Genomic DNA, 12,172 nt, shown 5'->3' with positions numbered 1-12,172 from the left:
TCTCCTACCTGTAGCACCTAGTTAAGTGTAAGTATAAAATTTGGCTTTGCCGTCTGAAACAAAGCATTGGATATCAGCTTGTAACTAATGCTTTAAAATGCGTGTCGGAGGAGGTGATTCCGATTGTGTGTAAATCTATTGGAAGCTGGTTTAGAGTCTTAGGTGTACAGATAGTTTAGTTTCAACAGTGGAAGTTTTAAACTGTCGTTTTGTTCTAAATGTGGTATTCTCACAAGCAAAACCTGTCATAGTTAGTTGAACTTCGTGTTACCAGAATGGGGTCAGGGAAAAGTCTAGGTAACTTACATCTCTTCAGTAGTAGTACTAATTATTAATTTTTGGGCAGGCTACTGATTTTCCAAAAAAAAAAGCTGTGCCTTGCTGAAATATGTAGTGAGAGCATCAGAAAAAAATATGTAGTGAGAGCATCATAATTATCAAGAGAGGTGAAGGTAAAGTTTCTGAGACAAGGGTTATTCTTGTAGTAATTTTAATCTTAAAGTATCCATCATTATAACTTACAGAAGTAGCCAGAACACTTAAGGTCCCAGCGCCACTAATGGCATTGTCACACGCCATTTATTAACAGTCATGCTGGATGACTGTTACGTATGTTTTCAAATAGCTTTCTTTTGGCTAATTCATAAGATAAAGCTTTATTTTATAAAGTGCAATCTCATTACAAGGGAATTACTTTGATTCTGAACTTTAGAAAATTGCAAATTCATTGCTGAATAATTCTATTTAGTTGGTTTTAGTAACTTAGAGCTGTTAGTGTTATTACAACTCCTAATAGGTTTGATATGTTATGTGAATTTGAAGTAGGTGACTTTGTTTGGGTCAGTTTTATGTTGTGTATTAGCTACAAAGTTAATTAAGAGGAGCGTTCATGAAAAAAACTGAACACTCAAATTAGCAAGTGCGAAGATGTTAGGTACCTAATTAATAAAACGTTTTTAAATAATTTATGATTTGGGGTTAAGATTTTCTCATAAGGATAATTAACTTCTCAACCATTAATTATTAAAATATTAAATATTAAAACTGAGCCTTATAGTAATGTTTTCCAATGATGCTTCACTTTGCCAGCTTGCACTTTGTAGGGTTTTTCAGTATCTTGGAAATTGGTTTGGGTAAAAGAAAATAAATGAACGGAAAAATGTCCTTGGAGGAGAAATCAAGTCAAATCTTACTAAATGACTGAATCAATTCCTCTGGTTATATCAGTATTTGTTTTAGAACTCTAGATGCAAAGGCTTAAAATTATGTGCCTGATTGGAAGTACCTGGAAGTGTGTTGACATTGCAGAAAAGCAGTATTTGTATCCTACTTAAGAGTTGAGCTCAGTATGTCAAGGGGCAGGTTTTCTCCAGATTCTGTTTTCAAATCGGATTTTGATATGTAGGGATTTGATGTGAATTATAAAGTTGTTTGTAGCATAAAATAACTGAAACAGTTCATGCTACCCAGATTAAAAGATACAATTTGAAACCTATTCTTAAACCTTTTAAAAAAGGAGGAGGGGGAGAAAAAAGGTAGGGGTGCAGTGCATTGTTGAATTCTTTATTCCCCTGGTATAGCCTTTTACCAGCTTTGGTTAATTCCCTGGTTTTAGCTGTATACATGAATGAGCTCAGAGCTTTACGATGTTATTTCCAGAACTTGTATTTCTCACCTGTTGGTGATGTAGTTTGACTAGCATTATTTCAGGCCTGTTTTGAGCAGAAGTCAAACAAGGAAACAAAAACGGACACATCTTGTTTATAAATTCTTGTGTTAAGTAGTTTTGATACCAAAAAAAAAAAACACACCACCACCTTAGGTATTAAATTACCTGTAAACCAATTCAGAATGCAGACTCTACTATGTGACTGGGAAGTGTTCTGGATCCTTGCTTTTCTGCTCATGAATTTTAAGAATGGAGATTAAGAGTTTTACGTGAGTGTTACCCATTACAGACTTGATTCTTAGCAGTGGAAAATGTCCTCATTGGGTAACTTGCAGCTTTTTAGTTTTGAACAAAATGTATCTTTAAAAGTAGTGGCCAGGAGTCTTTAAAGACTCTGCTTTCTGTTGAATCTGTAAATGAGTTGAGTATCTGTAAGTAAGAATTTGGCCATTTAATAAAATCATAGCTGCCTATTGTATCAGTGGTGGTGAGTAATTTGAAACAAGTCTTTTTTGACCTGGTGACTGATGAACTTGTTAATGTATAACAAATTAAAAAAATGGCAGATGTCAGAAATACAGTACAAAACAAGCTAGTTTTGCAAGTTTTCTAGCCTTTTGTTCTTGTCACATTTGTGTGGGTTTTACAGCTGCTCCATATTCTAGTTACTAAACAAAAGTTAGAAGATATTAAACCAATATAATGGTGAGCTTGGCCACTGTTCCTTGACTGTGGGAAGGAGGAAGAGGGGCAGTGTGTAGGGGCCAGAAGAAAATGCATAATGGTGCTTACGTGGAGGGGGGGTGGTGGGTTGCTTGCGTTAGGATCTCCTCGTGAAATACACGATTCAGAGTGTGAACTTACTAGTATCCTAGATTTTGGTGCATTGCTAAGATTTTTTTCAGTGAATGGCAATAGTTTTTGTCATCTACGTACCTGTATAAACTTGAAAATATGCCAGCTTAATGTAGAACATGAAAAATTTGTTTTATAATCTGACTTGCATCTTTCCTGAGCTGCCTGTGATTCCATGCCTTAATGCAGAAACAAATGTTCTACTTGCTTTGTGGCTTAGCGTAAAGACAAGAACCAAAATCATAGCATAAAAATAGAACCAAATGTTTAGTGTACCAGTGCTTTGCATATTGATCATTGAATGCATTGATAGCAGTTTAATTTTTAATATGTCAACTTCTGTGCTGTAGGATTTAAGTAGTCTTTCTCGGCATGAAACTGCACAATTTGGAGTTAGCAAAGTGTTTTAAGTATTGCTGCCTTTGTACCCTGCTGTAAACAGCCACTTCACGTTTGTATTTTAAATACAAACTCTGCAGTGTGTGTGAAAAATCCCACTTGTATTTACTCTTTACTAAGAGATAGGATTTTGGACTTTTATTATGACACATACCTCACCTTGTTAGAAACTGTAAATTTGTACTCAGGCCATGCATTAGTTGAAAGGATTTCTCTCTCCTTCCACCTCACTGAATTTATAAACTGACCAATTCTGCCACTTTGTGGATAGCAGGAGGACATACAGGATTATTTTTTTTTTTGCCTTTGAGAAGAGATGATGATAGATTTTTTTCCCCCTTTTCTCTGTGTTAATATCAGTTGCACTTCCACCATTTATTTGGGGGGCTGTTTTTTCCCCCCACCTTGCCCTATATGCTTTGGGGTAGGATTATAGTATAACTGATGGAAAGATACACATCCATACAATGCTTCTGAGAAGTTGAATATTTGGACTCTTTCTGAGTTAATAATATACTGAGTACAGATCTGACATATGACACATAGCTAAGTTTTTCACCCTTTTTCTAAAACTGGCTTATTTTTCAAGATCAAAATGAAATGATCATCTGTTTTTATGATTTCATATAAGACCGTTTTTTCCTGTTGGGCTCAAAAAATGTTACTTAATGGTGATCCACTGGAGGACATACTTAGCAGCTCCAGCTTGTTTCAAGACATTAGTAAGGGAAAAGGAGCTCTTCAGCTGTCTGGGTTTGCTGCAGGTCTGAATGTCTTATTCGTGCAAGATCAGATTCCTTTGAAAAATGTTTTCTGGAGGCCATGCAGTGCACTTTCTATCCCATGTGTAGGTGCTGTTGATGGAGCTACAATTGTGTGTTTTCTCCTGCTGCCTTTGGCATTGAGGCCGAACTGAAATAGTGAGTCCTATTACTCTGAGACTTCAGGTTTCTATGAGACAGTTTTTAAAACCTGTCTCCACTGTCCAATTACCGTTTTTCCCTGTACACCAATGATTTTTTACAGTGCTGTGTGCCACATAATGACCAACTGCCACGTTCCTGGGTGGAATTCAAGCTCTAGTCTTTCTGCCCTGCCTGCCTGGCAGACTTTTCCTCATCAGTGATGAGCATAGCTCTTCTTTCTCCAATGGGAAATTTACATCTCCAATGTGGCTGTTTTATAAATCCTCATATGTAACTTCCAAGAATAAATGTTTAGCCTGAACTGCTTGTGTTATAGCAAGCTACCTGACTGTCTTCTGATGCCAAACGTGGTGGTTATTCCTTGAGTAACATAGGAACTCTAAAAGTGAGCCTCTATCTGGAATGATGTATAAAAGGCCTTAATGTTGGTCACATCAGTCATGGCATTCTCCCATTTTATTATTGTTCTCGGATCTTGCTTCCCCATTACCATATTTTGACATCACTAGTGTACAGAAGAAGTCAGATACTGAGTGTAGGTTCTCAGCTGACAGCAGAGCCAGGTGTTCAAGTGATCATATTTGGAGAAGAATCATTGAGAGTACTCTTATGGGATGTTTGGGCCAGTTTCTATGATGTACTACCTTTACCAACACGGCCTTTTTAGGGAAAATTTTGGGGGCATTGAAGAACAATTCTTCCTCTGCCTGTGCTTCCTGCCCCTTCAGGCCTTTTTCATACAAGTAAGTATGTAAAACCTATTGCATTTAACAAATCCGGAAATAACCCCTTTGCAGAAGTATGGGAAAAATCACAGCTACTGCTTGGTTCCATCTGAATGTCACTGTGACAATGGCTCTTCATTTTGTGCCCATTAAATACTTGTCACAGGGACCACAGACATGAGTCTAGTCTAGTATACAACTTAAACATTTCAGTTTAGGAATTTTGTGCTGACTATCCCATGTATGAAAGCTTGGAGAGAGATGTATGCAGAAGGCAACTTTGATAGCTTGCTGCTTTTCTTAGAAAAAAATATTTTGCATATACACTGATTTGAGCAGCTAATGTAATTGCACAAACTGAAGACTTACAATGATAGTGTGAGGTTCTAGAAATAGTTTGTGTCTTAAAAATAAAACCTGTTATTAGCATTTGACATTCATCAAAGTATTTGTCACTGTGCTTTGTTAAAGTAGTGGAAAATTCTGAAGAACATAATACTTCATAATGCAGCAGACTAAGGAAAGGTAACGATTAATTTAGAAGGATGTTTGTTGTCATAATAATACACTCAAGTGTCTTTTTTTTACTTACTAGTTCCCTTAAGTCGAAGAATTAGGCTGTTGGCATATTAATTTAATAAACTCTATTCTTTGAGATTTCCATAATTAAATTCCTCTAGGGAATACTGTAATTTGCTATAATTATTTATATATGTTGTGACACAACCACAATCAAAATTTTAACTAATTTTGACATTGTTAGAAAAGACATGGTCTGCAGTTACGAGAAAATCTTTTCAGTGGGTTTCCAAATGGCTGCGTAAAGATTCCTGTCACTGCTAATGCTCTCCCATAAGCAACAACACAAATTACATTCTAAGTGCAGTAAAAATAAAAAAACATTTTGTGAGGGTTGGGGTTTTTCTTTTATCAATATTTTCTACTGTTAGTGTAACACTGTATTCTGTATATAACTGTTTTCTTGAGAACTACTGGTTAAGCTCTGATAAATACATTTCACAGGAAAGCTTCTTCTTGGGTGCTGTTAGCTTGTTGCGGAGGGAGGTTGAGAGCATGTGCAGTAGCTTTGTGAATGTGTATGTAGTGAGGAAGAAGAATTAATGCTTATGGAAAAGTACGGGTATGTTAGAATTTGGCACTATGCTGACTGTTTTGGGCTTGCATAACAGTACCTCATCTAGGCAGTGATGTTAGCATATATTAAAATCATTGTAAATCTCACATTGGAAAAAACCCTTTAAAGCATTGTTTTCTTCTGTAAAGGGATTCAAAATATTTGGAATAAAGTGCTGTGCACAATACTTGCATTATGGCAAAAGTTCCGTCAGCTTCACAGAATGTGTTAGATGAGGTAGCAGATATTCCTTAAGGGGTAGCATGATAAATTTGTTGTGCCATGAACGAACTGCTTGCAAAAGGGTGCTTTCAGTCATCACTTGCTCATGCAGTCCCATTTTTAAGCTGTCCCTTTGGATGCCCAAAACTGGTCTATTTTTTTTATGGATGCCTTTCTCATGGTATTTTTTGGTCAGAATGGTTTGATACAGGAAAGAATGTGTACTGCTCTTGACTGTTATTAGCCAGTTGGAATTTGTGTTCAAGAAAGGCTTGCAAAGAAATTTTACTTTGGTTCAGTGCATCTGTAGTGCTTTTAATCTCTGCCCAACCACTGGTTCTTTTCTACATTAGTGTATGTATCCCTTTGTGGGTAAGGAGAGAACGGGAATAATGCCTGAGTTCTGGAAATGGGCAGGGTATAATATGGCAGTTTCTACTTCTGTGGATCGTATGTGTGTTAGGGACAGAGTATCTAATATCATACTCTAATCGTATCATGACAGAAAGAAGGGTTTCTGGAGGAAAGTCTGCATTTTTTTAAGAAAAAAAATGTGCTGTTCTTGGCCTGAAGGGAGCTGCCTGACTACCAAGAAGACCTTGAAACTTGTTTTCATCTCCCAAAGCAAGTCTAAATCTCTTGTAGTCCCAAGTCCAATTTAAAATGGAATAAGCTAGGTGACTGAATATAGTTATATGCTGACATGTCAGTGTGATTTCTCTGGTTGTTAAGATGGTCATAGCTTCACTGAATTTATTTTCTACAGGGGCTATAAATTTTCCAGCCATTGTTTAAAATCTGCTTAGTGTCTTAGGTGAAGCCTTAATCACTGAAGAGAAGAGAAACTCAGTACATGGACCATAATGTTAGAAATGTTATTCTGTAAATTGAATGCAAAAATAAATGCAGTTATCTGAAATGAATCAAGTAGATGAAAATATAATAGAATTTCTGAAAATTGGAAGGTATACTTTTATCCCAGAAAGAAAATGGAGAAATAGCAAGTAATAGCAGTGATTCTTTCATCATGGCAGCTTCACCACAATGAATTCCATTTGGACTTAGATAGTCATCATTTCTGTGAACCATGAAAGCTCCAAAAGAATATTTTTTGGTTACATAAACGTCATGCAAGACTTTGATTGTGGAAGACTGCTAAAAGCACACTTTGAAGGTTGGGTTGGGAACACTGCTTTAAACTTACCTATACTTACAATTCTGAAGTCATTTGCCTCCTGACTTTGAGATTTAGTAAAGATACTAGATCAAATGTAACTTACTCTTGGTGTGGAAGCATTTCACTGCTTGCTAACTGGTGACAAAAGTAATCTCTGCTGCACAGAGAAGACATTGAGTGTGGCTGAAGAGTGCAAAAGTATTCCATGAAAGGCATCAAGAGTATTGAGGAGTTGAACGCTTTTTTTTTTTTTACCTTCAAGTGTTGCCCTTTCACTATAGCAATTGAAGTTGCAGCCCAAAGTTATATTTCTGTCCACCTTTAAATACCATGAAATAGATTTTAGTTTTTGGTTGTCTTGTTTTGATTTTTAGAATGAGTGTTGGGCAACTGTAGGTGACAATATTAACTCACAGATCGATACAAATATACCCGTGACCCTGCTCTTGAATATTCTTTCTGGCTGCTAGGCCATAGTTTTAGATCCAGGTGATGCGGCTGCCAGCTTTTTTCTGGCACATGGAGTGCCAGAAAGAAATCTATAGCCTTGCAGAGTGCTGAGAGTTTGCTTCACCTCTTGCCTCACGCTGCCTCTCTTCACATACCCCCTGGCCTACTTACGCTGGGAGAGCTCTCTTACTGGGTAGTGGTATTTGGGGACCTGCCTCAATGGTGTATGTGCAGATGTATGTTTCTAACTTCCAATAAAATCTGTCTTGTCTTTCTTCTAAGGAAGTTGGTGAAATGCAAGCGCTTCACCTGCAGTGTTTGCAGATTACTCTGTATAGTAAAAATGTTATAACCTCTACAAGTTCACTGAGTTGGAGCACTTTAAATCTTGTCTATAGTCCTTTTTTTCTATATAACATCAATGGAAAAAAAAGTGCAGCCTTTGCACTTAAAGTAGAAGAGCAAAAGAAACCAAGAAAGTCAGAAAATGGATAAATTAAAGATTTGCTTGAGCAATCAGCATTCCCTTGCTGGAAATAAATAAGTAATATAAAAAGTGGTGCACTTTGGATCCAGGTAGTGTTACAACAGACACCTTAACTTTTGAAAACTGTAATACAAATTAATGTCTTTTCAACAATCAGTAATTTTTTGCATTGTTGCCACTAGACTTTGCTTTTGTGCTTGTTAAATGCATACATAGAACATCTAATGCAAAGGATCTAAAGCTGTTCTTTGCGTAAATAATTATTAACAGGCTTGTGACATGATGCATGGATTTGGCAAGAAGGGAACCCAACTGGGAGAAAATAAGAAAAAATGTGTAAAGCTAAGGATTAGCACTGACAAAACAAATTTCCAATTAATAATTATTTTAGCTTATCACTGAAACCTTTCTGAAAATCCTAGTTTGATAGTCCAAGGAGTTTGTCAGGTTTCTACCATATTGGACCTTATCAGATGAAACTGTAAATTCAAAAACATTTTATAGAAATTTTCTAGGCTTTAACTTAGTATTTCTGTTATATAGAAAACTCAAATACTTCAGAAGCTCCAGTTCCTATGCATACATTATTACTTTTGTCAACAAATTAAACAATAAGCAGAACTCAAGAGGTCAGAAATAAGCAAATTTTAAAATACTAATTCTTGCATTGGAGATACAGTCGGAGGATTTCTGCCAGCCATTACTAGCAACAGAGGTGAAAAATGCAAGATTGGAAATTAAAATGTTGTTTAAGTAAAATAGTAACACCAACTTTAAACTACTTTTAAAATGAATTTTATTATTTTATAGGTCTTGTGGTTGTTAATAGGCTTGTTGTTTGGGGGATACATTGGGTTACATGTAAATTTATGTTTAATAGATTAGTCTTTCTCCCTTTGCTTATTCACTTGAAGCCAGTTTAAACTGCAACAAGTTGCTTCTAAAAATCTTTTGTTCTTCAAAACTTGAAATTAGATTGTTTTCAAAGGGAGATTTATAGATTATAACATAGGAGTATTGTGTTTTAAGCTTAAAATGGCAGCTAACTTAAGGAAAAAACATTGTGTGATGATTTTCAGTGGCGGCTGTGTGATTTTTATCTGAATGACTTAATAGTCTTAGAATACTTTGGTTTATATTCCATGTTTATTCTAAATTTTACGTTGTCTGTGGATCTCTGATCATGTACTGGTTTTGCTATTTTTATCTACCTGTAACTTGTACTTTTTCCTGTTTGCCTGCTGCATTTCTTCTACTTTTTGGCAACGTAGACATTGAAATACTGGATTTATGAGAGACTTCTCTTTAATCCCTTTTTCTGGTGGTATTCTTTTTCAGGATAACATTTTGTCATCTACCTTTCCAAAGTAAATGGCTATATGTGGGCACCGAAAGAGGAAACATTCACATTGTCAATGTGGAATCATTTACTCTCTCAGGCTATGTCATCATGTGGAATAAAGCCATTGAACTGTGAGTTCAGTCTGGTATCCTCTATTGAGGGGGGGGAACAGATGTCCAAGTGTCCAAGATGTTATAAGTTGCAGAATTGACATTCTTATCTAGAACAACCTCCATATTAGTCTCATTGCACCAAATAATACGGGCAAAGTACACAGGCATGTAAATAACTTATTTTCATGAAAGTGAAGTGTTAACGTTAACTTGGTGGACTTTTTTTTTCAGCTTGTTAAAACTATTTCTGACTTGACTTAAGGCTGTGATGCCCAGAACTCTGTTTAACATCAGCCTGTTTTCAGGGATAATTGGATTCAGTAGTCCTTGTAGAATATCTTCCAGAGTGTAAAGATATGCATTGTGACAGGGCCGATGCATACTGGTTGAAAATGTAAATTTAAATAAGCCTATTCCAAGAACAAAATATATTTTTTACAGCTATTTCCATTCCTCCTTCCTTTTTTAATAATAGATTTGTGACTGCAAATACAGTGGTATGTGGGTGAAAACATACTTGTATGCTGCTGTTTCTGTGCTGCTGTTGTTTCTAGAATGTTATATCTTCAAAACATACATGAAGTCCATCACTTGCCAAAGGCTTTTGGAAAAAAAAAAACCACATCTCTTCATTTGTCGATCTTCTTTAATATCAAGATAATAATTCTTTAATAGCAAGAAGTCAACATAAAAACAGAGTTGTTTTTAATAAAACCCATTTTAATAGTACCCATCTTGGGCAGTATCTAAATTATATAATGTTTAAAAAATAGTTACTTTAATTCTTTTTTCATCACTGAAGAATTAATGGTTTAGAGAGTGTATCATATCTTCTTGTCTACAAATGAGCATGTGGAAGAAGGAAGATAGCAAAATATAGCTTTCCAGTTTGTGCAATTAAGGGAGGCAAAGCTTTATGGAAATAATAACATGGGCTTTGTCTTATCTGTAGCAGCTATTGTTCTCTGAGTTAGTTAGCATTCAGATAAACTGTGTGTATGCAGGAATACAAGATAAAAGTCTACTGTATGTAGTCTACTGAAATCTTCTGAAGAAAAGTGGTATGTGAAATAGGTGTTGTAGGAAATGCTACTGATTTTTTTAAATAATATTTTGTTTTTCTTGATCAACTTTAGGAGATGTTTTAAGATTAATTGGTGTCTCAATGTTTCACTATGAGAGTACATAAATATAATTTTTCTATTACTTGTAATCATCTTATGAGATGCAATTTTGGGCAGGGCTAATTTTTCTCTTAATTGGAATTATTCCTTGTTTAGGTCATCCAAATCTCACCCAGGACCTATTGTCCACATCAGTGACAATCCAATGGATGAAGGCAAGGTAGGATATGTTGAAGGCTTTTCCCTGAACTATTTTTCAAGTGAGACTTTAAAAAAAAAAAAGTAAATCCCACTGCTTTTAAGGAGGGATTAAGTAGATGAGGACAATGTTGGAAGCATGAAGGAAGACTAAATCAAGGCTTTAGGCTCTGAAAATACGAAGTAAAGTACAGACATGAATATAGGAAACACTGATAGGGTACTTGAACGTACCTCGTAATCACAAACATTTGAAAATACAGCTGAAAACACTGAATTGCAGAAATCCTTGAAGATACAAGCGAGGAACGTTATTTGTGGTTAAAAAAAGTTTATTAAAAAAACAAACTTGGGATGGAAATTAATAAGCTTTATAATACCATGGGGCTGTTGCTACTTTTACAACTGTAAAATGCTTTGTGGTCACTGAAGTGTATTTATATAGATTACTGTGTACCTTATCTGTGGCCAATCCAAGACAGCAATTTTTATGAGGTTAAAGATCTAACTGACGAACTATCACTTAGCAGTATTTAGTGGTTAAAACTTAACTGGCTTGTAGTACAACTAAATGCTTCAGAAAAGTCATCTTTAGTAAAACATGCAAGAAAAAGCTACATATCAGACTTGTATTCTCCTTGTGAGATATTACCAATGTGGTCGTCTTAACTAAAATTTTTTATGGTACACATTCTTGAGGCCCTCACAGGACATTCATTGTAATGTCCTGTGACACAGCAGCCAGCAAGAAGAACCTGAACAGTGAAATCAGTGGTCATAAGTTCTTTCTTAGAACTTTGTTAGTTCTAGAATAAATCTGCAAGTATTACTGTTTGTTTTGGGAGACCTCTTACAAGGCACATGTAGAAACTGATACAGAATGAATAACTTAAGTCCATAGTGAAGATTTCATGAATTAAAAGAAAAGGCAAGTAGTTAAAAACATTTTTCTCTGACAGCAATGACTGTAATACTAGAATGTACAGTTTTATAGAGAAGTGACCTTCTGCTAGGCAGTTTAATTCAGTGCTTTTTTGGCTGTGTGGCTAATGCCTACTCCACTTGATTTCTTCCTTTACACTGGAACAAGATAGTTGTGCTAGAAAACAATGGATCCTTGGAAACCCTCAGGAATCTGTGTAAAGAAATGTTTCCATTTGTGCTAGAACATGTTTTTGTCGTATCTATTTCTTATCTGTTTCCTAAATGCTTTATTCTATATTGTTACATGCTATAGAAACACTTATACATGATCAAGAGTGTACAGAATGACAACATGTATGTTGTGGCTTTGCCGTAATTCATTCTGCACTTCAGTCCTGGTTGCAAGACTGAGCCTTTGCTTCAGTT

At 35.7% G+C, this 12,172-nt stretch overlaps 1 protein-coding gene across 12 annotated transcripts in view; it reads left to right on the top strand.

Annotated features, from left to right (window-relative positions):
- The window catches only part of STXBP5 (syntaxin binding protein 5), a 114,345-nt gene that overhangs the window by 34,085 nt on the left and 68,088 nt on the right, over positions 1 to 12,172 (top strand). For all 12 annotated transcript variants that reach the window (XM_083831913.1, XM_083831914.1, XM_083831924.1 and 9 more), the window contains 2 exons: positions 9,384 to 9,518; positions 10,781 to 10,844. In XM_083831913.1, coding sequence (XP_083688039.1) covers positions 9,384 to 9,518; positions 10,781 to 10,844 — 199 coding nt within the window. The remainder of the gene's footprint in view (positions 1 to 9,383; positions 9,519 to 10,780; positions 10,845 to 12,172) is intronic.

This window comes from Anser anser (genome assembly GCF_964211835.1).
Source record: "Anser anser genome assembly, chromosome: 3".
Taxonomy (NCBI): domain Eukaryota; kingdom Metazoa; phylum Chordata; class Aves; order Anseriformes; family Anatidae; genus Anser; species Anser anser.
This window is presented reverse-complemented; position numbering and strand designations above follow the sequence as displayed.